Source organism: Agelaius tricolor, unplaced genomic scaffold, assembly GCF_023055355.1.
Source record: "Agelaius tricolor isolate 1412-34295 unplaced genomic scaffold, bAgeTri1.0.p SCAF_1, whole genome shotgun sequence".
Lineage (NCBI taxonomy): Eukaryota > Metazoa > Chordata > Aves > Passeriformes > Icteridae > Agelaius > Agelaius tricolor.
In genome coordinates, this window is record NW_027269261.1 from 69,737,687 (window position 1) to 69,764,260 (window position 26,574).

A 26,574-nucleotide genomic window follows, 5' to 3' on the forward strand; every position below is an offset into this window, starting at 1 on the left:
ACGTTATAGGAAAGCGATCACAACCTTGCTTCAGTTTCTTCTGAATAAGTCCCTAACAAAATCCCCAAAATTCTTCAGTAAGTAGAGTTTAGATGTGGATGGCCTCACCTTGACACATTTTAATTACAGAACTCTATCATGCCTTCTTTGATGTTCCCTGTATTTTCTGTTGCACAAGAGTTTATCATGGAGCACAATCCTTTGGGAAGAGAGCCGTGTATTGTGTGAGGAGAGTGCTATGACTGTCTCCAGGTGCCTGGTGAAAAACATCTCAGTCAGGAATGATGGGGACTAAATGCACAGTTACTGCTTCATGTAGGATTGGTATAACAGGGTAGGAGAAAAGGCAAGCTTGAACCATGTTGTGCATCTTCACAGGCTTGAAAGAAACAAGACAAATCTCTGAGCACCACAAGTTTAAGAGAGCAGACATTAAAGACATTACTTTAATAACCCTTAGAAATGCAGGCACATGGGAGTTTGATATTAAATTTAACAGGAGTGCATGCAAATTTCTTTCTTTTACTCTGCTATGGGCAGTAAAGTCATGATATTATCAAGGAGACAATCACAGAAATGTGTACAAGAATGCCTACAAGTGGTTGCAAAGAAAAAAAAAAACTATTTATGGATTTTTTGGGGCTTAAAAATGGTGCTGAAAGGTATTAGATTTTCTCTCGTGCTTGACTTTTACATTAGATATTCTCTACCCACCATAAAGCTACTGAAAACTGATTAATTTACTTGTAGGAAGCAGGACACTAAAACCAGGCACATGACCAGCAATGTAATATTTAATCAGAATGTTTATTATTCATTGGTGTTTGTTTATGCAAATATTATTTGGCTAGTGTGGTTCTTTGAAGAAAGAAACTCCTTGTTAAAGTACCTGTGCTGCATTCAAGCACATACCATTTTAAACCTGAAAAACATTCTGCAGAAAAAAAAACAAACAACCAACCAAAAAAACCCCAAAGAACCCCCAAAACCCCAGGATGATTAAATTTAATGCTGGTATTTTTAAGGCAAAACTGAAGCAATTCAAAAACTCATATAGAAAGAAAACAGATCTATCCTTAGGCTTTCTGGCTTACGTATCCTAAGAAAGGAACTGCAACAAAGTCTAGATTCAGTGTTAAAAATGTCCTTTGCAGATGCACAGAGACATATGGGGAGCTTTGTCAGAAGCAGCAAAGCCTTCAGAGCTGGTGGATGAGGTGAGTGGTCTCACAACTCAGCAGCTGCAAGGAGCAATCCTCTGCTGGACTCATTATTCAGGTTCCTGGTTGTGTAACTTACTATTTGCTCATTTTGCTGGTGTGGTCAGGAGTCATTCAGAGCCAAAGAGCCTGACAAACATCTGCTTTTTCCAGGTCTATTGGAACAGATTGTCACCCTGAAGCCCCAACATCTGCTCTGTGCAGAGGAACAGTTGTGGTACTTGCTTGGTGCCAGAGCCTCTTAAAGGCACATTTCCCTGCAAAACAGCAGAGCCTCAGTGTGACAGCAGAAGGGTCAGGTTTTGGAGACAGAAGGCTGACTTCTTGGGATTTAACAGGGATTTACCTCTCAGCTTTTCCTGTGCTTCCTAAAAAATGAAGTGCACAAATAATAAGGTTGAATTTACTTGGGTTTTTTTGCCGATTTGTTTTGATTTGGTTTCAGTCTTCTGTGTTTTTTCAGTAGAGCAGCCCAGAAAGAGATCATGGAATCTGCTGGAAAATGTGTCTTTCATCACAGAATCATAAAACAGCTCAGGTTGGAAGGGGACTTTGGAGGGCATCTGGTCCACTGCCTTTCTCTGAGCAGGGAAATCTTGCAACTTCTATCTATCTGAGAAGGGAAATTAAGTTCTCTAGGGAAGAAAAACCTTAAATATGAGAGCTGCACCTGCAACAGTTTTGGGATTTTTTTCCCTGTATTTTGCCTGATTATCAGAGTCTAGAATGACTGTGCTGCTAAAATGTATCTGTTCCAACAAAACCCTCTGCTAAGCTAATTACAAAGGTCTTCTGTTGCAACTCACTTTGCTAATCCTCAAACAAATTCAAAGTGATTATCTTGGCCTACTACGGGCAAGGCAGAAAAGTAAGTCCAAATGTAATTGAGTCTTCATTACAAATTTGAGAACTAATGACAGTCAAGCAGATATGGGATATGTTATATATTTTACTTTTATTAAATGATAATTCTATTTTACATTGTGTGCTAAAACTTTGGGGGCAGGCGAGGAAGGTGATGCATCCAAATAGCAGTGCAGATTGTAAGGTTACTAAAAATGATTCAGATATTGCTCTGTGAAACAAAAATGGTTTTACCTTCCTTTAATTCAAAACGTCCACGTGAAATACACTACAGCCTAAACATATTGGATTATTGGATTGTAACAGGAGGATGTAAGCGCACAACTGCCTCCTTTAATTTCGCTTTACATTAAAAACAGGAGCGGGCTGAGGCGCTTGGTCAGTGCGGGAGGCTGAACCGGGAGCCCGGGATCCAAATCTCTGGGGGCTGTGACTGGCCCGGAGCCAGCCCGGGGCGCGCAGCTCCCGGCTCCGGGGTCCCGCTCCCAGCTCCGGCTCCCGGTTCCCGCGGGGAGCGGCGGCGGCCGTTGCGCGCGCCCGTTATTCCCGCCCATCATTCCCGCCCGCCCATTCTCCTCGCGGCGGGCGGGGCCCGGGGCCGGGGGCGGGCGGGACGGGACGGGACGGGACGGGACAGTGCCTGCTCCCCGCACGGCCGGGACAGCGACGCCGAGGCTCTCGGCTCGCAGCCGCCCCGCCATGGCTCTCAGCTCCGAGAGGCTCTTCGACTCGCTGGGACATTTCGGCAGGTACGGGGGTGCCCCTGGCTGTCACAGCCGCACATCCCGTGCGGGGAGTGATGCTGCCCGCGCTGGCCGGGTGTCACAGCTGCCCAAGGGACAAGCAGCGCCGTGTGTCCGTGCGCTCCCGGCATCGCGCAGCCTGCGGGGCGCTCGCTCGGACACAGCGACACAGGCGCGGGGACTGTCACAGGCACGCAGAGAGTGACACACGGCACCGCGCTGTGTGAACTCACGCGGACCTGACAGGCGCTGCTGCTTGTATGTGCAGCACTCGCCACCCCACCATGCACTTTTCCACCCAGACGCGGCGCTCCACGCGTGTGCCCACTCGCGCCGTGCAGCGCATCCATCCCCGTGTGTGCCGCACTCGCACAGCAGCGATCCCACACATCCCACATGGCCTCGCAGAGCCGCCGGCACCACGTGCGTGCAGCCGCCCAGTCAGGGCCGTGCACTCTTAGACACTTAAAACTCACACATTTCTGAGCACACACACACAGACACACAGACACACACGCAGACACACACACACGCAGCTTCCAGGGTGTGGAACAGCCTGCGCACTTCAGGGGTGACAGAAGGGCAAAGCAGTGTGCAGGGGAGCACTGTGTGACACTCAGGCTGTGTCTGCTTAGGGCCACAGGGTTGTTGAGTGCAGGAGATGATGTGTTTTTTATTGAGGCTGGGTTTGTTGTCCGTGTTACAGGCAATGGGAGTATGTGCATATATCCTTATCAGCAAGGGTTTACCTGTGTGGTAAATGATGTGTGCCTGGTGGCGAGTTTCCTTTGATGTGCCTTGTGGCTCTGGGGTGTGTCTGTGTGTACAGAGGCCTGGGTTTGTTGGATGGATACACAGACATGGCATGTCTGTGTCTGTTTATGCTTCTGTAGCTCTGGATGCAAGGCTGGCATCTGGGACTGCTTATAGCAGTAAGGGTAATGGAGAAGAAATGACTTAAAATTAAGTTTGAGAGGATATGAATATTAAGACTAATGGGTGCACATCCTCACAGTGAGCTCTCTCCTGCACGTCCGTGCTGTGCTGATCATTGTGGGGTTTGCAGGCACACGCTCCTCGGAGCAGATGGCTGGAATAGACCCACGTGTCACAATTTGGCCACAAGCTCAAGCTGTTGAAGTGCAGTGTTGTGCTTTCTAACTCGGTGACCAGTGAGCCAGCCTAACCCACAGTGCTGGTCTTCTCTCAGGGGCAGGCAGGAGCAGCATTTTGGACAAAGCCTGGGAGCTCCTTGTAATGGTTGAAGTGCCTGAACTGCAGCAGGAGAGGCTCTTAATATCATGTGCAAGCAGTAGTGGTGGGTATCAATAGCCTCTTCAGATGGTTAGGATGGAAAGACTTTTTCTTGCTTAAGTGGCACCTGGGCTTAAATTAGATAGTTGACTAGGCTGTGATTTACAGGCATGTGTATCTGAACAAATCTCATTTGTTATCAATGCTGGGTCAGCAACAAAAATGCCTTGTTCTGTGTGAACTAGGAGAGAAATCCTAGCAATCAGTTGATTTTGCTGCTGTTGTTTCTCTATTTTGTGCTCTTTGTGGAAAGCAGGCACTTGATGCTGAATACTGAAATAACACAAAAGTAGTTATTTTTAATTATGGGAGTAGTTTTCCTACTTGAGAACATTTATCAATACTTTGGATAAAGTTTTCAAAACTACTCCTTGCAATTAAAAGTAGACCAATTCTACAGCAATAACCTAGGGACCAGATTATTTGAGGTGCAGTTCAATAAGAGCTGCTTTAAGTTTAGGAGCTTTGAGATGAAATGCAGGCTACCAAAATTTGCATAGTCCTGTTAGATTTATGGCTGTTTGAGATTTCAAAGGCCACACCAGTGGTATAGTATAACAGTAGGTATAGTAGCAGCTTATGGTGGGTGGAGCTATTTAAAAATATTGTAAAAACTTTTTAAAATCCCTTGATAGTGCTAGATGAATGATCCTATTTCATATGAAAAAGTTGTTCATAACTGTAACCATAGAGTTAGTTCTGCTCAGTTTGCAGCATGCTGGCACTAAGAGATAATCAGTGGTTCATTTCTTCAGTTCAAGCAATTCCCATAAGGCCCATATAACCTATGCACTATATATAGATTCTATAGATTTGACACAGTCAGATTCTGAGCAATCCAAGCATGACTGTTAGTATTTTGAGACTGTTTTGATTTTCTTAAAATCTGACAGATGCAGTAGAGAATGAGCAGCTGTTCAGACATATATAAATACAGAGATAAAATGCATGCATTTTATATATATGTGATATATAATATATATCTATATAAAAGTTATTAATATACAGATAATATATAAGTTATTAGTATAAAGATTATATATATACACCTTTCCCATTGATTAAGTTTGTGAATTTTACAGAATTAACATTCACATGGATGCTGACAATATTTTGCTTTCTGTTTGGGCTCAGTTTCACAAGCCTCAGTGATGCCGTTGTTCTTAATAGGGTCTTGTGACATGCATGAACAACCATAAAAATGTAAAGTAGCCTATGCCATTAAAGGAAGACTTTAAGCCTCTGTTTGAATTTGGGCATGGGCAGCATCTGTGGCCTATAAATTCAAGAAGATTGTTTCAAACATTGTTCTTGAGTCTGTGGAGCATGAGATCACTGGTCACTATCGCAGAGATTGGGTGACAGACAAATAGTGCTTGCCTGACTCAGATGGCCTCATCACTGAAGGGTTGCCAAGCCTTAAAGAGTTGCCACTAAAGGGTTGCCAAGCCTCCCAATGCACCTGCAGTGAGCTGCACCCTTCTCCCATGCAGCAGATCCTGCCAGACTGCACCTATGGGGTCTCCCTCTCAGCCCCTCTCTGCCCACCCACTCCAGGTCCAAAAACCCTCTCAGGGGCCCATCAGGTCAAGTCAGGTGCAGTCAGACACTGGCTGTCCCTGGCAGGCCCCGTGCTGGGGAAGGGGAGACACGACCCGTGGGCATAAGGTTGGCAGCATGGTGGGTAGGTGAGCATTAGGAGATGGCTCACACTGCCTGCATGGCTGATTCCCGGGTAAACTAAAGGACTTTTAATAACTTCAGTGACTTTAATCTAGCAGCAGGACACAAAACATAGATGTGTGCTTGCTGGTGAGAAACAGGCCGCGTGTTCTGCTGCTCTCATGTGCACCATGGCAGTGTGCTGAGTGGAGACATGATCTAATCAGGAATGACTGTCTAGAGGGAGCTCAGGGAGGTGCCCTTCTGGGAAGTGTGGATGAGTGTAAGGATTTGATTTCCCAGCTGGAACGTCTGGTAGCTCTGAGATGCAGCTCACACAGTATGCAGCGTTTTCCTTGTGATTAACAGTTTTCAAATCTTGGCTTATACTTTAGCTAAAAGCAGGTGGTGAAAATTGTTAGAGAGAGAGAGGAAGGTTGGGTGTCACTGACACTATTTCCAGAGTTTGTAATGAAGTATTTTCAGAATCTTTTAAAAGATTGCCTTTTCTTCTGAAATATTCTGTCTTTTACAAAGTTGAGTACATCACCTAGATTTTCAGGTGTTGGTTTTATAAAGAATACATTTTACTAGCAGCTAGACCATCTAATAAATTAAAAATTACTGCTATTTATCACTACTGAGATATTTATGTATTTATTCAGCTTTTGACATCTTTACATTGTTGTCTTCTATGCCCTTTTTGCCTGGTCAGTGAAGTTCCTACTGTTTGGACTGTAGAGGCAAGCAAACCAAAGATTAACAATGGCTATTGTAGGAGGAGGGACAGTCTGCTTGTTTGGATAGAACTGTCACCTGTTCCAGCCAAACATGGGATTTAGTAGACATTAATACACTTGCCAACAGTTTTGACATCTCTTTATTACCTTGGAACTTTTCTAGTGTTTATAAAGGTATGAGAGAGTCTGCTTAGCTAAAAAACTTGCTTGACTTTTGTAGAAATTCTTTGTAGTGGACTTCTGACTGCTGCTCAGTGCCCTGGTAGCAATATTTGAGTGGCCTGTGCTAACAACTGTTTCTCCTCTCCCTACTTTGCAGAGCTTTGGTTCACTTCTAAAGCTCTACACCAAACAGTCTGTCTTCTTTTCACATCCTGGAACTTTTCCAGGCTCCTCTTTTCATGCTCTTGCCCTTATCCTCTCTCTTGTTCCACAGCTCACAGCTCTTGTGATCAGATTACATCTGCAAATTGTGCTGTGTACATTTTACTTCCAGAAAGTCATGGTTTGTATTCCAATTAACAAGGAGTCCCAAGTGTCTCAAAGATTATGCTCACTGCTTCTTTTCACAAAAAGAAAGAAAGAGACTTTCAAGCAATGATTTTTCACACTCACCTGTTTTACAGATACTTTGAAAGGTTCTTTCCCAGAAAAATACATTTTTCAAGTGGAGAAGGGTGCTTGTTAGATATGGAAAGAAATTGGTTTTCCTTTTTCAAGTTAGTATGGAGAAGCAGGCCATTGTACTCATATTCAGCATTTGAACAGTCAAGTTTAGTTTAAAAAGTGGAAACCTTACAAGATTTTTCTCAAATACTAATACCTTTAGTACTTAGTACATTCTACACAAAATTAATATTTTCAAACAATATAATGTGAATTTCTGCTGAACCTTTGAGTAGTTTGCTGAAGATGAACAAAGTGCCATGGTTTGGAGATTGTTTAAAAAAAAATCCTTTTTCCCCCATATGCTACCTTATACAGTGGAAAAGTTTATTGCAACATATCTGTCATTCAGTTTTCAAAATGTACCAGTGGACAGCTGTCAGACAGAGGAATCTCATATCTAAGTCCTCCTTTGGCTCCCAGTCAGGGGTGGTGTTTGACAGAAATGTTTGATAAGCATTCTTACAACCATGCTATATTCTAACATCTGAGTCAGCCGGCGCTCGTTTCAGATGTTCGTAGGATGAAACAGGGGGGCTTGAGCATTTCTTTTTTTCCCCTTTTTTCTGTGTGTGTGTGGGGATATTTTGCAAATAGTGCTTAACCTTGTTGGTTGAAGGGCGTGGTAATAGCTTTGGAGAACCGAGACAGCCCATGTGTTTTCAGAGAGCAAACTCCAGCAGCCCAAACAAAGGCCTTATTATCTATGCCTGACTAGGCAAAAGTGGAAATAGTCTCAAGACTCAGAACCGAAGCTGGATACTGGCAAGTGCTCTAGGATAATGGTGGCAATCTACCAGCAGCATGGTCTGCAGGAGGTTCTAATATAGCATTTGCTGGGATCCCGGTCATACTGGGGACAGTCTAAAGCAAGATCTGCATAGACAAAGGTGTTCTGCCACAGAACATCCTCACCCTGGAGGTGCTTGCCTGTTTCTGGCTTGAAAAAGTAGATTATAATAAGAGAAGCAGATTAAAAAGTAGATTGCCGTAATAGAAAGATGACTAAATAAAAAGTGGGATGAAATTGCACCTGTACTATCCATTTCTTCTCTAAGGCTAGAACCGGCAGTGCGAGCAACGCTGGAACCCAAAGCTGGTAAATCAATTATCATTTGTAAACCAGACGGCTGAGATTCACCTCTGAAATGTTGCCAACACCCCAGGGTGGCTTCTTAACCAAGTTGTAACACAGTCACAGTTATGGCAGCATAAGGCACTTATCACACATGTCAAGGAGCTGATGATCAACTCTTTAATCCTGAAATATTATGGTGTGAATGAATATGAAATACGTAGGGCACTGGACAGTGTGTTCCCTGTAATACAATGCCGAGGACAGGGATACCATTCTTATAAAAGCTGTGTCAGTAATTTTCTTATAATAGTAAAGATTTTCAGCAATACTCAGATATCTCTAAGGTGGAAGGAAATTTTTATTAAAGGCCTTACTCATGGAAAGTTTGAATTTATTGCAGGAAGCAAAGTCATGCAAGCAGAAAACACCTTTAAATTTAGGGAATTTTTGGAAGGCCCCAGTAGCCTTTAGCACATTTTGTGACAATTTCTGTGCCATATTTTGCTATACACAACAAGGACGGTATTGAGATACATACACTGCTGATGTTTTATTTAAGATAACTTGAGGCACAAAACTCGAGCAGCTGAACAAGAACATGAGATCCTCCACTTTTCCGAAATATGGAAAAAAAAAATTAGCAAGCCAGAGGAGATACCAGCTGAGGTAGCTATATCTTGGTTACAATTGCAAGACTGGAAAAAGTGTGATGAAAAATTGTAGAAGACAGAGATTTACAAGTCCTAATAATGATAGTTTGGCCATCAGTGTACCATATTAAGGTACACATTAGCAGATTAGCTAATCTATAGTAATATAGTACCACATTAAGGTACAGATTAGCAGATTAGCTCATGCAGAGCAGATGTTCTTTGAAAATCACATGTGGTGAAAATATGATTTGAGGAATCTAGAAACACCATCCACTGGATCATGTACCGAGCCCTTTCCTCAAGAAAATGTTTTGATCAAGAGGTGAAGATGGGTTTCCTCTCCCTCTTATCTGGAGGCATTGCCATTAGGTAGCTGCATCAGAGATGCAGCTGCAGCAGTGGTGCTGAGGCAAGAATACAGGACAAGCCATGAAGGATAGATGGAAAAGGCCAATAAGGCAGCAAAAAGTAGAAAATAAGTACTGAAAAGGTGCTTCAAAGAACTGGGAATAATTTGCTGCTCTATAAAGAGCAGTCAGCACCAGACTTCGGATGGAGTTCAGTGCTATTTAAATGTTATATCCATGATGGCCTGAACTTTTCCAGCTGTATTGTGACTTCATTCTCCTCTCTAAGTTGTGAAAGAGATATGGAAGCATCTAAGTTCCTACCTGATACACCTGTAAAAGTCTGTTCTAGCTGTGTGGGGAATCAGCTGCCCAAATAAGAGCACTGGAGAGCTCACCTCAGCATCTTTACAGGCCTGTAGTGCAAACTTCAGACACCTGCTAAATCACCTTGTCCAGAGGGAGAATTGGACTGTTAAGAGCATTACCCATCTGTCTTGTTTTCACTACGTGGTTTAGGACCAGGTAAATCCTGGTTTGTGTGTGGTTCCTCACCAAGTGGAAAAGGGATCTAGAGAAACAGATCCCTTTGGATCCCTATGGATTGCATACTTATATACATTATATTGCATCTAAGTGAACTGTAAGCATGGTAACATTATACGCATGATATCTCATTTCATTTAAACAATCTATATTCAGGTATCATATTCCAGAACAAATTGTTGTTTGATCTTTTTTCCTGTGTCTTTAGAACTGGTGTATGTCAGCAGAGCTGGGAATACCATAAGGTATTCCCTTATAACAGCTCCACCTTTCTGAGAGAGATAATGCATGTTAGTTCCAGGTTCAGAGAAACTGGAACCTCATCCCATTTACACCTGTATTTCAGGCTCCTCAAAGGACTGGCATCCTTTGTAGATCAGTGTAGCCAACCTTGGTTCTGTCTCACTCATTGAGAATAGAGGGAGCAGTTGGTAGAAAAGTACATTTAGGTAGAAGAACCCTGGTAGGTCTGAGCAGAATTCGGCTTCTTTATTTTTGTGGAGAATGGGACCTCTAAAATGCTTGTAAATATTAATGTGCAGTTAGGATATAGGATTATTCCAGACCATTCCCTTGGATGAGATACCACAAGGGAAAGACTCAAGGAAAGAACCTGACAGTACTGTGGAAGTAAATAATGGGTTGTGCATTTGCAGTGAAGAGGAACAGTTTGGAGGGAAGATGAGCCACGAACCTGCAAAAGAAGCTGAAAATCCTCTTGCTATCCATAGCCATCTTTTCTGTGGCTTTAGAAATAACTTCCCATGCCTTGGGGAAGATGTGCTGTCAGGGCTTCTAACCTGAGCCCTCCCAAGAGCTCCTGAAGGACTGGTGGGTCATCAGTGTGGACTCCTGAAGAGAGAGGAAGAAAGGACATACTTTTTACTCCTCTTCCATGTCCTAACTGGGTTTTAGCAAAGCCTGCAGAAGACTTTGTTAAAGATTCAAGTTACTCTTTTACAGAGAGGGAGCAGAGCTGTCGGTGTGGAGGCTGTTTTATTTCTCATGTAGTACATAGCCACTAAACATGGGTGTACTTAATTCCAGAAACTAAAGCATGCTTGACAGAAGAAAATCATTTGACCATACCAGACTCTGCATTAAATTGAATCTCTTTCTTCAAGCTATAGAGATATAGAATTGAAAAGGTAGGATTCCATATAAGCAGGATTGCAACTGGCAGTATTCTCTTCAACGGGAAAGAATCTGTGATTGACACTGAAATGCATTGATTTACATGTTGACTTTGTCCCAAATTTTAGAAGACAGAGTTATCTGACAATTAATTCCCTTAATGTAATGTCTTGTTAAGTGATTTTTTTTAAAATTAAATATTCAAAAAAGCTAATAAAGCAAAGGTATCTACTTCAGCTTTTGGGTTTTGCTTTTGATGAAGAGTCACTATGGTGAATGTCAGAATTAACAATGAACATTGTAAGAGTTGCAAATGGAGCCAGGGAGAGTAAAATGACACATTATCTAGTATAAACTGCTTTATGTAGCCCATAGAAATAGACTAAATTACCTTAACCACATTCAAGGCTGTGAAAGTAATGCTATGGATAAAATCACTGCTTATATTAAGGAGGATTTACAGAATAGAGCAACCCAAAATTCCATGACATTCCTCCCAAGTATTTACAGAAATGATTTAAGCATACTTTGATCCATGGAGATAATATTCCATATTATTTCTAACTGAAAACTCAGAAGATACTTGTAGGTACAGGAACAGCTACAAACATTCCCTAGGAAAGTGATGTCCACTGTTCTTAAATTAATTACACAGACTCCTCACTTGTTTTGCATTTTTCCATGAGAACTTTCAAAAACCTGTAAGAATGAGTAACTTTACAATCATTTTCTAGGTAGGAAGGAATTAAATTTCAAATGTAGAAATTTAAAACCTTGGGAAATATGCTTAACAATGTGTGGGAGGATGTGAAGAGAATTTATGTAGGATTGTTACTGAAAATGAACTGTCTATATCCAAATCTTCTTAGATGTGGATTATAAATAGGAAACAACACCAAAAAAAGAGTTCTTTAAAGGCATAATATAACTATGAGAACTGTAAGGCTTAATTACTTTGTGAATTAATCTTTAAAAAATAGATTGCTCATTGCTTCAGTATAGGCATTTTTCACCACTCTGAAGCAGATATTCAATTAATGTGTTTATACTGTCAGCTGCAACAGATGCAAGGTTTTGCAGAAGAAATATATAAATAGAATAACAGAGGTGTAAGAATGTTATTAACATGACAACCAGTTAGTTTTATTTCAGGATTATAGACAGAAAAAAAGGGCAAAATAAATATAAGCTAGTTTGAGCAAAGTTAGTCCATTGTGTCAGCAATGTAACCAGCAGAAAACATCCTATTTCCTAAATGGGAAAGGAAGGATGAAATATAACTGTCTATACATTAAGTATGCCTATGTCTATAGTTAGGTAGAACCTCAATAAAAACACTGAAATTCTATTAGACACTTTACAGAAAAGATTTGCTTACATAAACTGATGGAAGTGGTACAGTGTGGAAGGGAATTAAATACCTAATTTGGATTTGTCCACGAAGCAGAGGCTGACCAAAAGAAAACAGTGTTACCAGACAAACTGGAATTGAGCTTTCCCTGTGACAGTAATGCTAGTGATACATCATGAAGAGTACATGCTCATTTTCTAAATGGTAGATGTTTATAGAAATGCCATTCCTGGAACAGAAACTTCCAAGTATAGAGCCTGAAGTGTTACTACTGTTCAAGTGTAACCACTCTGCTGTGTGTAACACTAGTCCAAATTATTCCAAACCAAAGCTAAATCACTTACAAACTGCATGGTCATGCTCTTTCTTGATTAAATTACCTGGTATATGTATAGCAGAAAGGGCAAGTGGGTAGCTAGAATAAAAAAAAAAAACCTGACTCTGGTGTTGGAATTGCTGTTGCTCCCAGTGATGTGCTCCCCCTTAATCAGAGGTTGCTTTCCCAGGAAAGTCAAATGGAATGTTTATGTGTACCTTGGTTGCTTGAGTGCAAATCCAGGGCCTCTGTGTCTTTCCCAGTTTCCCTGCCATTTGCATGAGAAGGTTGGGCATTGGGGTGGAGTGGCTGAGCCATGGTCACACCATCCTCCTGCCTGGCTGTCCCCTGGGGCAGCCACCCTTGGCAGGGGGGCAGCAAGAAACCCCGGGCACCTTTAGCAGCAGCTCCCTTTTGGCTGTGTGTGGCTGTCCAGAGGTGAAAGCTCTGCCACCCAGCTGCTGAAACCCAGCAATATTTACTGGTTTGTCACGGGTGCTGACAGGAACCTCATGCACCTGATTTAAATAGTCAAAAAGGAAGAACTGCAGAACTGTTCGATGAAGTTTCAAAATATATATATATATTTAAGTATGGCTCTTAATTCTCTAGCACTGTTCCTTTATTTCCATGCTGATGTGACTGCCTTCATCTGAGCTGTCATACCAAATGCAGAGTAATGAGCAGCCAATGTATTTTTCTTCTTGACTCTGGTGAACAAATGCTGGACTTGTCTTAATCAAAGGCAAATGTGCATAAGTTTAATGGGATAGAAGTGAATTCTTCAGAGAATCAGTTTTAAGTATAAGAATGATTTGGTGTCTGATGTTTGGTGACTGCACATCGATGCACACATTGTTGTCAGTAGTTATAATATTTCATTCCTGAGATTTTCCTGATCTCCACAGTTTCCTTTATTCCTGTTTCATCTGTGCTGTTCATAGGTTTAAACTGGACATCCAACACAGCATCTTCTGTCTCTGAAAACAAATTTTGGCAATAACCATGTGGGCTGAGACTCTCAGCATAGTTCAAACTGATCTTAGGAGGGAAGGAAGTTTATTCTTGACACCATAAGTCAAATCAGGCTGTGCATGTTGTATATTTAAGGCTGTCTCCAAATTTGTATCTCTGCACCATGGCAAAAATACACTTGAGTCACATTCAGTTCCTTTCCTCTCAAAAGATAAATGTGGAAGTGCATCATCACTTTTTGGTTTAGAGTGGAAAGAATGCTGAATGGCTTTTCTCACATGAAAAAAAAAAAAAAACAAACCAAAAACCAATCAACCCAGGATGGAATACAGAGGTTAAAGTGGTTACTGAACACAAATTCTTTCAGAAATAGTAAATATCTGGACATTTCATTCCACTGAATCCATCCTGTTGAATGTACACTGCACAACAAAAACATACTGTGTTTTCTGACTTAAGCAACTTACAAATGAGGTTGTTGACAAGACAAGCAGTAAAAATAGTTCTTGTAAAGCCAGTGGAATAGTACAAATACTTTGCTAATCTCAGAACAGTTTTGTGAGTCTATTCTAAACCAAAATTATTTAAAATGTTTATATTAGATTTTGATGAGTATCAGGGTAATTCCCCCTCTTCTGTTTTTGATTGAGAGACAAGAAAATCAGAATCATATTTTATTTAACATAAAATTAGTGTCCAACAGCAAGTCTTGTCCCTGCTATACACTGCAATAACTGACAATGCTAAAAGTACTCTGAGGCTGGGGATTTATTCTCTAACATATACATGGCAGTGTGCAATTCAAGTATTTTTTGTGTGCAAGATGGACAACCTTCCAAATAGATTGGTGTGGATAGTTTACATGGATGTAATATAAATTAGAGTGGACAACTAGTCTAGCTTATTGGTTTTGTGTTCCATTTTTAAAAATTTAGTATCTATTTTGACTTTTTTATTCAAGTCAAATCAGTTTGCCAGGCAAAGTTCACAGATGGTCTACAAAAGAAATACCACCACAGCTGAGGCTAGAGTGCACTGTGTCTCAAGGGGGGAATAAACAGTGGCAAAAGAGAAGGGAGAAAATATCTTGCATTGACAGTGCCACAGAGATGTTGTGCCGTGAGACTACAGCCAGAGCAACAGTGGTCTGAGATCTAGTTCATTGTCTTTATGGAACAGTATTTCTCATATTCAGGTACTGACATGATATTACCAGTTGTTTTTCTTCCTGATCTTTGAACTTGTGCAGAGGAAATAGAAAATGCAAAAATCTTTTTTTACTATAAGCTGCAAAGTGAAAAAAAAAAATTACTGTGGAGAAATATCACAAATATTTTAAGAGGGACTGGAACGTTTTCATGTTGTGTCTTGCTTTTGTGAAGACAATTTTAGGCTCATTTGACTTCTGGCATTCATTAAGGATCTCTATACTGGAGCAGTAGCCTATAAAGTCTTCTTGACTTCTATATTTGACACTCCTGGCAAGAGTGACAAAATGTACTTGCCAAATAATAATCTCCCATGGCAAGTCACTGAAGAGATGGAAAAACACTGAGAGAAATTATCATACCTTTTAGGACAGTCATCATGTTCACAGAACTTTTTTTTAAATGGCAAAAAGTAGGGTTTTAAAAAGGAAAACATATATCTGTAAAATAGGTTAGACTATTTGCAACAATATATGTTCTATAATCTGTAGTGTGTATGTGAAGATGATTGGTACTAAAATCCTATTGCCAAAATCTGCCCTTTTTGAGATCAGTCCTGGAAAATAAATCACAGAATTTGCTTTTTTTTGGTGAATTTCAATAGTGTTTTTTGCTCCTGCAATGGTATTTTCTTACCATTTCCATGCACAAACAACAGTATTTCTTTACTCAGGGAAATTTAACTTCAAACATTGAGTTTGGTGTGGTTAATAAAGGGATTACAGTATATATTATAGTATATATATAGCATATAGTATATATTATATATAGTATATAGTACATATCCTATATATAGTGTATACATTATAGTGTATATATTATATACACTATATATATATAGTATATACTATATCTTATAGTGTATATATAGTATATATATGTGGTTAATACAGGGATTATAGTATATATATATTATATATATAGTAGCTATACTATATATACGGTATATAGTATATGTCTGCAGCAGAGAGCTTTAAGCTCAGTATTAAAGGACTTTCTTATCAGTTTGGTGTTCTTAAATTAAGAATGGGGTAAAAAGTTAATGATTTACAGTGGGGATCAAGGGCAGCCTAGACTTTACCCTGTGCCTCAGGGCCAGAGCAGTGCATGACCTGTGGATGTTGTGCTGTGACCTCCCAGCCCCGCACAGCGCCCGGGAGCTGCTCCGGGCTCCCGCAAGGGCCGGGGGCTGCTGGGCCATGGCATGAGCGTGGCCAGGGACCTGTCCCAGGGCTCTGACACTGGGCAGGACATCCTCATGCCACAGCACAGGGTCTGGGATGCAGCTCATGGACCAGGGGTTCAAAGGGAGGCATCCCAGGTGGCAACAGAGGAGGCAGCAGCTCTGTGCTCCTCCTCGCTCAGCACCCTCTGCCGCCCCCATCTCTGTTCCTCTGTCTGCACTGAGGCTGGACCTGTGCCCTTGTCCCTTTTCAGTCTCCAGCTGTTCTGGAAAGCAAAATTCCATTAACCTGTAGTACTCTCCCATCTCCTTCCATCCCTACATACTTATCTTCCTACATCCCTACACATCGACCTCCCTACACACTTTTCATTCTTTCCCTATGTTGTCCCTAATGGTTGGATTCATTCCTCTTTGGGAACTATACAGGTTAAGGAATTTCCTGACATTTACACCACTGGTCTTTCTGGAAGAAGAGCTCTTCCTACCCACAGGAGATTGGCAGAAGCTTGTAAGGTTGGGCTTTTCAATCTAGGACCAGTGGGAATGCTGTTAGAACACTGCTGTAGTCAGCAGTGGGTTTCCTTCAGCAAAACAGGACTTTCAGGGTAGTTTTTCTGTGTTTTGTATGTACAAAAATATGCACATACAGACTATATACAGACAGAGGCTTAGCCAGCCCAGTGTGGAATTTTACTGGAGAGAGCAGTAAATAGTTTTTGCAGGCAGGGAAGCAGCCTGTTAGTGTGGTGCAGAGTGCCTTCAGACCCTGGTGCTTCCAAATGCTTTTCTAACTTTAAATCAGGCCTTATTCCTCCCTATCTCAGCTCCCCCTGCCTGCTCCTTGGCTCTTTCATTGAGCAGGTAGTAGTTAAAAACTGCAGTGCAATCCCGCCTGCAAAGTTCTGATCAACATGGTAATTTTGCTGTAAAAACCCATTTTTCCATTCTTAAATGAAGTCATATTCAGCATAAATGTCAGCATAAATATTCAGCATTATGTCTGTTAATGTATATCTGGTATTCTGACTTCTTTTGTTTGCATTGATGCTGCAAATTAGGTAAGAAAAATAATGGTGCTGCAAAGTGGATTTCTTTGTTGAAACTGAGTAAGATTTTCATAACATTGGAAATGGAAGGATGTTTTTCACAAGAATAAGCTATATCTAATTGTAAGTTAAACCCTTGAAAGATGGGTGAAATATTGTATGACAGGTATTTCTTTAAAATGAATCCTTTATTGCTTTTTACAGAGTTGGAAAGAAAGAAGGGGCACAAAAAAGAGGAAAGAGTTCAGACTGTAGTTTGTATGGTTGTCAGCAGTAACAGGAGGAGGAGGAGGAGAAATGAGAATTCTGTACAATGAAGTGATAAAAGAAAAGGAAGATTTATTCAAGTTGTACCAGGGTGTTTTATAAGCTAATAATAGTCTTATATTTGAAAAGGGGACATAGATATTAGATTTAATGAGAAACTTTCCTGCTGAAAGATTTGACAGTGGAGCAGTCTGTCAAAATGGTCATTGAAGTATGATCACAAGAAATGTTCAGGAAGAGATAAGATAAAACTCTGAAGTGAGTAGTGAGAGCAGAGATTAACTAGACCTGCTCATAGCCCTAGTGATACTGTCGGGCTTTGAATTTGTAAAAATGTGTGTAGTGGATGGTTTCATGCCATCTTCTCAGACTCTATCCTTAAAAGTTGTTATCTCCCTTAAGCCTCTCCAACAAAAAAATGGCATAAATATATTTTTCCTACTCACTCTTATTGAGATGAAGATAAATGATGATCCTGGTATTTCTTGTATTGCAAGAACTGATTAGGAAACTCAAGAGCTGCGTATGAGAGTTTGAAATTATTTCATTCTCCCTCTCTCTCAGAAATACCAAGTGGATTATTTGACACTGCAATTTTCCAATGCATAATGACAGAAATTGCAAATACTGATTCCAAGTATGCCACTTTTTACTAGCTAGTAGAAGATGTAAGTGACAGCTTCTAGGGGTTTAATTTACTATTATCTCTTTCTAGCGTTCTGCATACTGCAACAGTAGCCCAGGTTGTTGAATTTGGTCGTGCTCTGCTATTTTTAAAATGAATTTGTGTCTTTTGATGGGAACAGTTTAAAATGAAACTGGAGAAGAGGAACTAAAAAACATTGTTGACCATATTTGTCTGCATCAATAGGGTCCCAAGGGTTACATTTCAAAATAACCTTTGCTTTTTTTATGGTCCAGGATAGCTCAAACACCTTTCAGAGCTGTTTCAGCCTTGCTTTCACCTATGGCTAGCTACTTAATCCCCAAGAAGCTGTTCTCTTGAGAGAGAATTGATAGACTTGCAGGGTTGCTGTGGTTATGTTCAGTTTCTCCTGACCATATCTTTCAGTTTTGTTTGGGAAGGAGCAGCATGGCACCTGTGTGAGGATTGCCTTGCAGCATCCTCCAGAGAGAAGTGGAGCCAGATTTTGAGCTGCCACAGTGGCTTTAGCAATTGAACTCACTCCTTAGACTGCTGTAGAAAAGTCAATAGAGCTGTTTGTCAAGAGAAAGGGGGATGAAAAGCACTGCAGCAGAACAACAGCAATGTCAAATGCCATTGGAAGGACAGGATAGGCTTTTACATTACCAAGGAAAGAAATAAGAATCAAGACAAAAGGCAGAGGAGAATGAGGATGGTGAATGGAGGTGTGCTTTACAAGAGAACTATTTTATTGGAAAATGTTAATTGGGTATTAAGACAATGTAGCCAGTAAATTCTTATAGATAGTTTCAAAATTATTTAGAAATTTTGATGATAGATTTAAAAGCCCTAGGGTATGACTGTTGAGATCTGTATTATGGGAATTCATGGCTAGATTAGATACATTTTGGAGAAGGCATATCTAGAATCTGCATTTTTACAGGGATTGGAATTGCTCTGAATTTTCCCAAAAGACATTTCAAAGCATTTGGTTTTGGACATTATTTCCTATAACTTCAGCAGAGGTAGCCTCTGATCATGTTAAAAAAAAATCTGCTTTTTGTTTCATGCTGCTGAGGCCTGCTGTGTCCTGCAAAAAGAATGTGTGTATAGAAGCTCATTGAACACTTCTTCAAATTATTGCAATTCATTGGCCTTCAGGAAATAAAAAAGGGAGGAGAACAAAAGCTTTTTTGTTTTTTCTGAACAGATGTTGTATTAATTAGATGCATAATTTAAACATTTAATTGAGAAAACGACTCCTTATTATCAGAAAATTATCAGAAAATGTCTAGAATTTGCATACAGCGACACTAGAGTTCAATGCAAGTCTTTTGAAAGTCTGAACACATATGCAATTTTTTTACTAAGATTTACATGCATCTCAAGCAAGCTTTAAAAGCTGTTAAAATGCCCAAATTCAGGCTAGGCATAAAACATTCTTTTACTAGGTTTGCTTCATGATACAATCTTTAATGGATAACTGCACACCCTGTTTAAGCCAAAACCCAACCCAGTTCAGAGCTCTGTTTTGCTACAAAACATTTCACATTGTTCAGATTCCATCTTCTACGTGTGTCTACATGTATTCTCTCTTTGTCTTTTGGCTGCAATAAAGAGACTTGGAAAATAGATGGAATTCAGCTGTAGAGATACAAGTAGGTGGAATGAGGGTCTTAATGTGTTTGGTTTGTTTTATTTGATGCACATATCTCTACTCCTAAGAACCTGAGGTTGCAACATTTTGGTTTTTCTAAGCATCCAAGTAATCTGAGGCCTTATTTTAAGGGGATATGCTGCAGAGATTTGGAGGGTGGAAGGCTCTTCAAACTAAGTGCTTAAGGTCCAAACTGTTTCATTTTAAATTGTCTTCTCCGTATGACTGAACACATGACTAAGAGCAGCACTCATTTCTTAACAATAGATTCCAAATTGTGGATCTTTTTCTCATCTTTGGTCTCTTGCAGAGCTTAGCTAATATTGAAGCAGCACCACACAACAAAACACTGGACACATTAATGATATCTCCATTTACTGATCTACCCAAACAATTACACTGAATATTTTTTTCATGTGTAGAGGGCTTTTCCTCAGTAAAATGTTTTCTTTCCCTTTACAGATTTCAAGCATGTGTTTATTTTGCATCTGTCTTTCAAGCTATGTCATGTGGTATCCATTACTTAGCATCTGTGTTCATGGCTGTTACTCCTAACTTTGTATGTGGGTTCCCTGGAAATGTGAGTGGTGTTCTTTTCCACAACTCCTCTGCATCAAGTATAGAGGACATCTGGACACTATGGACATCAACAGAAAACTACATTGTAGTCCAGCTGGAAAATGGAGAAATTTGGGAACTTGATCAATGCAGCAGGTCCAAACGAGAAGTCACTTTGGATCTGGCATACGAATACAAAGGCAACAAGTCTGTATTTCCTTGTTCTGATGGATTTCTCTATGATGATACAAAGTGGAAGAGCACTGTTGTTACACAGTGGGATCTGGTCTGTGACCGAGAATGGCTTGCAAAATTAATCCAACCTACATTCATGCTTGGAGTCTTGATTGGAGCAGTGATTTTTGGTGACATTGCTGACAGGTAAAGTGCCATCATCTGAAAACTGTAGCTTCAGACTACAGTAACTTTATGTGTATCTACCTGTTTTTGTTGTTTCTATTCATTGTATATTCATAACTACATATGCCACATCCAGGAGGTTTGGATATTGCTTTGTTCACAGATCTGTTTAACTTGGTTTCTTTTTCCTATTACAAGTCCTAATTTTAAAATATATTCTCAAATAATTTACTTTTAGAACTTTTTCAAACTTTCTCATCCATTGTTCTAGACCTTGATCCCTGAAACTGCCCTGTGCAGCTAGTATTTGTCTTTATATTTTTATTTATTTGTTTGGTTGGTTATTTATTTTGACAGGAATAGCAATAGCTCATTGTAATAGCAATGGTAAAACCTGGGAGTAGATTTTCACCTCATTTTTCATGAGAAGAGGTTCCTCATGGAAATGCAATTTTTTTTTTTTTTGTAGTATGACAGCTGGAGGGCTAGTAGAAGATTAAATATCAGGTATTTGAAAATCACTTTTCCTAACCTCTGTCATGAATACAGCTCAATGGAGCTGATGCAAAGGCTATGAGGGTTTAATCAAGCCCCACTTCATAAAATAAGCACCGAGATACTATTTTTCCTTGCTGTCGAGTTGTAGGTTTTTCCTGAAAAATTAGCTTAAACCTTAGTCTCTTGAAAGCTTGTGAACATAAGAGGAAAAATGGGTGTGGGTGAGCTGGGCTGTAGCTTCACTCATTTACCAGCATGAACAAAGTTCTGTTTGAGCACGAGGAGCATCAGTCCTGGAGGGACTCGACCCGAGCAGTCTCTTGCCCACAGTTCCAAGGCCCATTCCTGTCCAACAGTTCTTCCCTGGCTGTTATCTCAGCGCGTGCACTGAAATCCAGCATCAGAGCTGGACTCAGAAGCAACAGTGTACACATCTGTGGCCTCCTGCCTCAGCTGGTTTCCTCTCTCAACACAAACAGGCATATTCCTGCCTCAGAGAGCACCCAGCCACGCCTGTCTGTCCATATGAGAATCAAATATTCAAGTTATGTTGAACTTAGCTTTGTCTTGGGCACTTATTGTACCTGTGCTTTGCTTTGAAGGCTGGTTTAGAGTTATGTCTTTCTATAAAGGAGCTTGTTGACTGACAGTTCTGCTGGGTGGAGAGTGATGTTTCATCCCACATCTAAGACTGTAAGGAGATCAGAAGTGTTGCTTTCTGATTTTCCTTCATTAGCACAGCACTACAGTGTGACAGTCACAACATGGGAATGCAAAAACAATGATGAACTTTTTAATTTGGCTTTTAGAACACATGGAATCAATCTGCTTCCCAATCCCAGGCTTTGTAAAATTGTATTTAGTACAAAACCAGAATATAATACTAACATCTGTTTTGAGTCCCTTTAAATAAGTCATAACTTTATTAATTAATACTTGGACATGATTTATAAGGTTAGGATTGTATTGTTCTCATTTCCATTAATTCAACCCATGGACAACCAGTTAAGATAATACACACATTCTGAGTTGCAGATTTACAGCTGCAGAATTTACAGCTGCAAGTTATTATTTTCTGACACATCCTGGCTCATGGGAAATAAGCTCATGTATCCCTCCCATTACCAATTAACAGATTTCCCAATAGAAGAGCTCTGATATTTAAGACTTACTGGGATCTTTCCTGGCGGGGATCAAAGACCAAATCATGATTTCAGGTCAAGGCTGGGAAAAAACAGGAGGAATTTTACTGGAGTACGAAATACATAAAAAAAAACCAGTCCAAAACTCCTCAAACTGTCTAAAAGTAATATCCCCATTTGTAAAAAGCTGTTTGCAATGGAAGAGGTAATAAGAGACCAAGGAATTATTATCGGGGAAGAAAAATAATTCCATGCAGTTTGTGTTACAGAGCATTTGTAGATAGAATGTAGTGAATTCCCAATGGAGTCTTATCTACTGCTGCAGCTAGTGTTTGACATGATTTTTTTGCCATTAGTTTACTTTCTTCCTAGATTTCTGTGTTTTTATATGCATGCATATGTGCTGTCAGAAATCAGAAAATTATGGGGAGCTGTGTGATTGTCATTTATTAGAGAATTCAATTTTAAAGAACTGGACAAAGGTAGGTTACAGAAACCTTTCATTACTATCAAAATTGGTTGTTACTTTGACAAAAGATGGCATGGTATTCCAGCCAACTTTTGTCAGAAATTATTAACACAATGCTACTTAATATAAAATAGCTGAAAAACTGATTTATGTCCTCATAAATAGGAGTAAAATTACCAATCAGTTACGTACAAGTTAAAACTGGAGGTGCACATATGTAATGCTCACTGCTCATTGCTTCCAGCCAAGAATTGTAGAATGGAAGTTCAATTCATCCTTTTTCTTAGAAGCTGAAATTGCCGACAAATTAAGACAGGTATCTAAACCAGAATTTCTTTGGTGAGTTAGTAACTTCCATCTAGGCTCTCTGGAGCTGCAGGTGTATTTTAATAGAATGTTTGTGGCTATTGATGATTTTATTACTGCTGTGATTTGCAGACTGGGAAGACAGCGTGTTATGTGGTTCACAAGTGCTGGTCAGTTTGTATTTGGCATCGCGGTGGCCTTCACCTTTGACTACTACAGTTTTGTGATTGTGCGCTTTCTCCTCGCTATGGTAAGAAAGGACGTTCACCCTTGGCCCTTCTCCGTGCCATTTCTTACCCCTTCTCAGGAAAACCTCCCTTTTGTTATTATTTCCTCTCCAACTTCATTATTCTAAAGCCCCGTCTGTTGCACTTATTTCAGCAGAGCAGGGAGAGTCTGAATGTTCTTGGACCACAGCAGTTTTCCTCTTTGAATTAATAGAAAGCGTCTGTATGAAGCAGTGTTTGGTACTTCCTCCATCCCAACCTCTGCTGGACTGGTAATTAAATACCAAGTGTGAGCAGCAAACTCTGGATTCTGCATTGCAGCTGCTGTTGCATTTCTCCTTATTGTTAGAAATGGAATATATTTTTTTCTTAAACTAGCAAATCTATAATAAGTATTATTTTTATCTCTACCATTTTGAGTGATGGAGGAGAGGTGCACATTTTCTCTTCCTTGCATCTCTTTGGTCTTTTAAGCTCTATCTGGAATACTAAATACATAGGCAGATATGTTTAACACCTAGATGTTTAAAAGGTACTTAGTACTGGATGTACTTAAAGGTATTTCAGTATATGTGTTTATGCAGACCCACACACACAATTTTGTGTGTGTGTGTGGTATACATCCAATATCTAACACATATTCAATATTTATACATAATAACCACTTTTAAATAACTATTTTACAGCCCAAAGGACATTCTTGAGATTTTCACTACACAATGCATAAAGAAATTAGAATGCTATCACACAAAAAAAAATCATCTAACTTATTGAACATGGGTTAGATATTTAAAAATATTCCCATAATTTATTTTGTTCTGCTGACAGTGCATTAGTCAAGAAAGGACCTTGTACCTGGAGCTCCCTTTGCCTGAATTTCCTAGCAGGAAAAACTGTATCATGTCATCCTTAAACAGTGAGATCTACAGGATTCCCTCTGCTGACTCCCTTGGCTGTTGATGCCAGGTCCTGTGGTAGTTTAGAAAAGCAAAAGGCTCTGTCCAGGCTGATGCTGTAGGTTTTATCTGGCCACTGGGACTGATTTGCAAGGTGCAGTCCTAAACTCTAGCCCCATGCCACTGCAGTCAGTGCAGCTTTCCTATCAGTGGGTTCAGAATTGGAGACTATTAACTGGAATTTTGTTAATGGGAAAATCAATTAATCAAAACAATATACTGAAATATTTTCTAGTCTATATTGTCTAGCTGTGTTTTGCAATGTTTTAAGATACCAGGAATTTGATGTTGAGATATTTGAGAAATTGAAATATATATATATTCAATAATATATATATATATATATATATATATATATATATATTCAATGAAGAAATACTATTATGCAGAACATGCCAGTAATTGCATTCACTTGATACCATATGAGAACCTGTAATTGTGTATATATATGAGATTCTCTTCCAATATTGCAAAAACTTTGATTTAATGAGATATTTTACAAAAGTGTGGAAGGTAATTTTTTGTAAATGTGCAGTTTTCTGACATGCAGGGTATTAATGTTCTGCTTAAAAGCCGAGATCAAGATTTTCAGAAGTGACAACTACTTCAGGGAACCTCTCTTTCCCAAGCATCCAGTTTGTGATGTCATTAAGGGACCTGATTTTTGGAGGAGAAGGGCTTAATGACATCAGCAAATTAAGTTTCTTCACAGGTGTCTCTGGCTGGCTGTCCCTCACTACAGAGAAACACCCTAATTCACGTCACATTTTTAGTATCCACACAGTCGGAAGGTTTGAGTGCATTTTTTCTCCAGCTGACTCATTTTCATGGTTGCCTTTTTTCTGTCAGTGTGAGACAGCCCAGTGCGGTGACAATTTAGCATTCACAGATGTAGAACGTTGTTAGCTCGTTGGTTTTTTTTACTGCTGGTGCACAGGGAGAGGAGAAACAAACCTCACTCTGTTTTTTGTTTGTTTTTTTTTTTTTTTCTTTTCTCTCTCCCATCCTCCCAGGTTTCAAGTGGCTATCTGGTTGTGGCTTTTGTTTATGTGACTGAATTTGTTGGCATTAAAGCACGAACCTGGGCTTCTATGCATGTCCATGCTTTTTTTGCTATGGGAATTATGATTGTGGCACTCGTGGGATTTTTGGTTCGGACCTGGTGGGTCTATCAGATATTTCTATCCATAGCAACTCTTCCCTTTGTCTTGTGCTGCTGGATGCTCCCAGAAACACCTTTTTGGCTGCTGTCAGAGGAAAGATATGAAGATGCACAGAAAGTGATTGATACAATGGCAAGATGGAATAAAGTCAGCACTCCCTGCAAAGTTTCTGAACTGTGCTCTGTCCAACAAGATGATCTAGCCAGTGGCAGAATGGGAGACGATGATACATCCTCAGCAAAGAAGCACAACATCTTAGACCTGTTTTGTAACTGGCAAATTGCGAGAAGGACCATCACAGTCTGGCTGATCTGGTTCACTGGGAGCTTGGGGTACTACGTCTTCTCCCTCAGTTCTGTCAGTCTAGGAGGCAATGAATATTTAAATCTCTTTCTCATAGGTAAATATTCTTGTACCTTATTCTGTTAATGACAGAACTGGAACAAACATTTAAAAATGTCTATAGATTTGACGGCCAATTTTTTACTTTGTTCATTCAATTGTGAACCTTTTTTGAAAAGTTTCTTGCTAACTTTTCATAAAATTGACTAACACAGTATCATTCCAAATTTCACTGTATCTGAGAAAAAAAAAATAGAATTTGTTGGTGCACAGAATTCTTCTCTGTCTGTCTTTCTGATTGTAAAATCATATTCTGGCTTGTCTTCTCTTTGCCTTGGAAGTTTATAGCAGATCCGCACAAACACCAGGGGAAGCAGACAAGCAATACAGAATTCACACAGCTCTGTTAAAGGCACAAACTAGGAAAATGGGAGAAAAAATATTCCTTTTATCACTTACAGTCATGATATATTGAGTTTGTCTCTGTAGAAAACATAGTCATAATTGTCAGAAGGAAGAGTAATTTCCATTTTCTCAGAAGTGTATTTTTAATTAAGTGGTAATACTCTTTTAATTTTATCATTCTGGCTGTAATCTTTCTCTGGCATGTAAGTTGTTTATAAAGGCAGCTCAAGTGCATTCAAGGCCTGATCCAAAATTTGTTAACATCAGTAAAAATATTCCACTGACTTCAGAAGGCTCTAGATCAGACTTGCAGCTCTGAGCCAGTGAAGAATTAAATCATGTGCTTTGCTTTGTGCAGCTGAGTACTCTCAGTGAAGTGAATGTGACTGATGGTGTACACAGGCTCACAGAAGGACTGGGGCTCTCATTATTCCAGTTTGTTTTATCCTGTATTACAGTGTATTGTTAGACTGATGTGTTGAAGAATGGGTGCTGGTATTGCACAGATAACTCAACTGCTATTGTGGAG

At 39.9% G+C, this 26,574-nt stretch overlaps 1 protein-coding gene across 1 annotated transcript in view; it reads left to right on the forward strand.

The window, feature by feature from the left end:
- The first annotated feature begins 2,697 nt into the window (after positions 1-2,697).
- SLC22A16 (solute carrier family 22 member 16) overlaps positions 2,698-26,574 on the forward strand; it is a 35,623-nt gene continuing 11,746 nt past the window's right edge. Inside the window, exons 1-4 of the mRNA XM_071438528.1 lie at positions 2,698-2,833; positions 20,082-20,558; positions 23,085-23,202; positions 25,149-25,698. Coding sequence (XP_071294629.1) covers positions 2,784-2,833; positions 20,082-20,558; positions 23,085-23,202; positions 25,149-25,698 — 1,195 coding nt within the window. The 5' untranslated portion in view covers positions 2,698-2,783. The remainder of the gene's footprint in view (positions 2,834-20,081; positions 20,559-23,084; positions 23,203-25,148; positions 25,699-26,574) is intronic.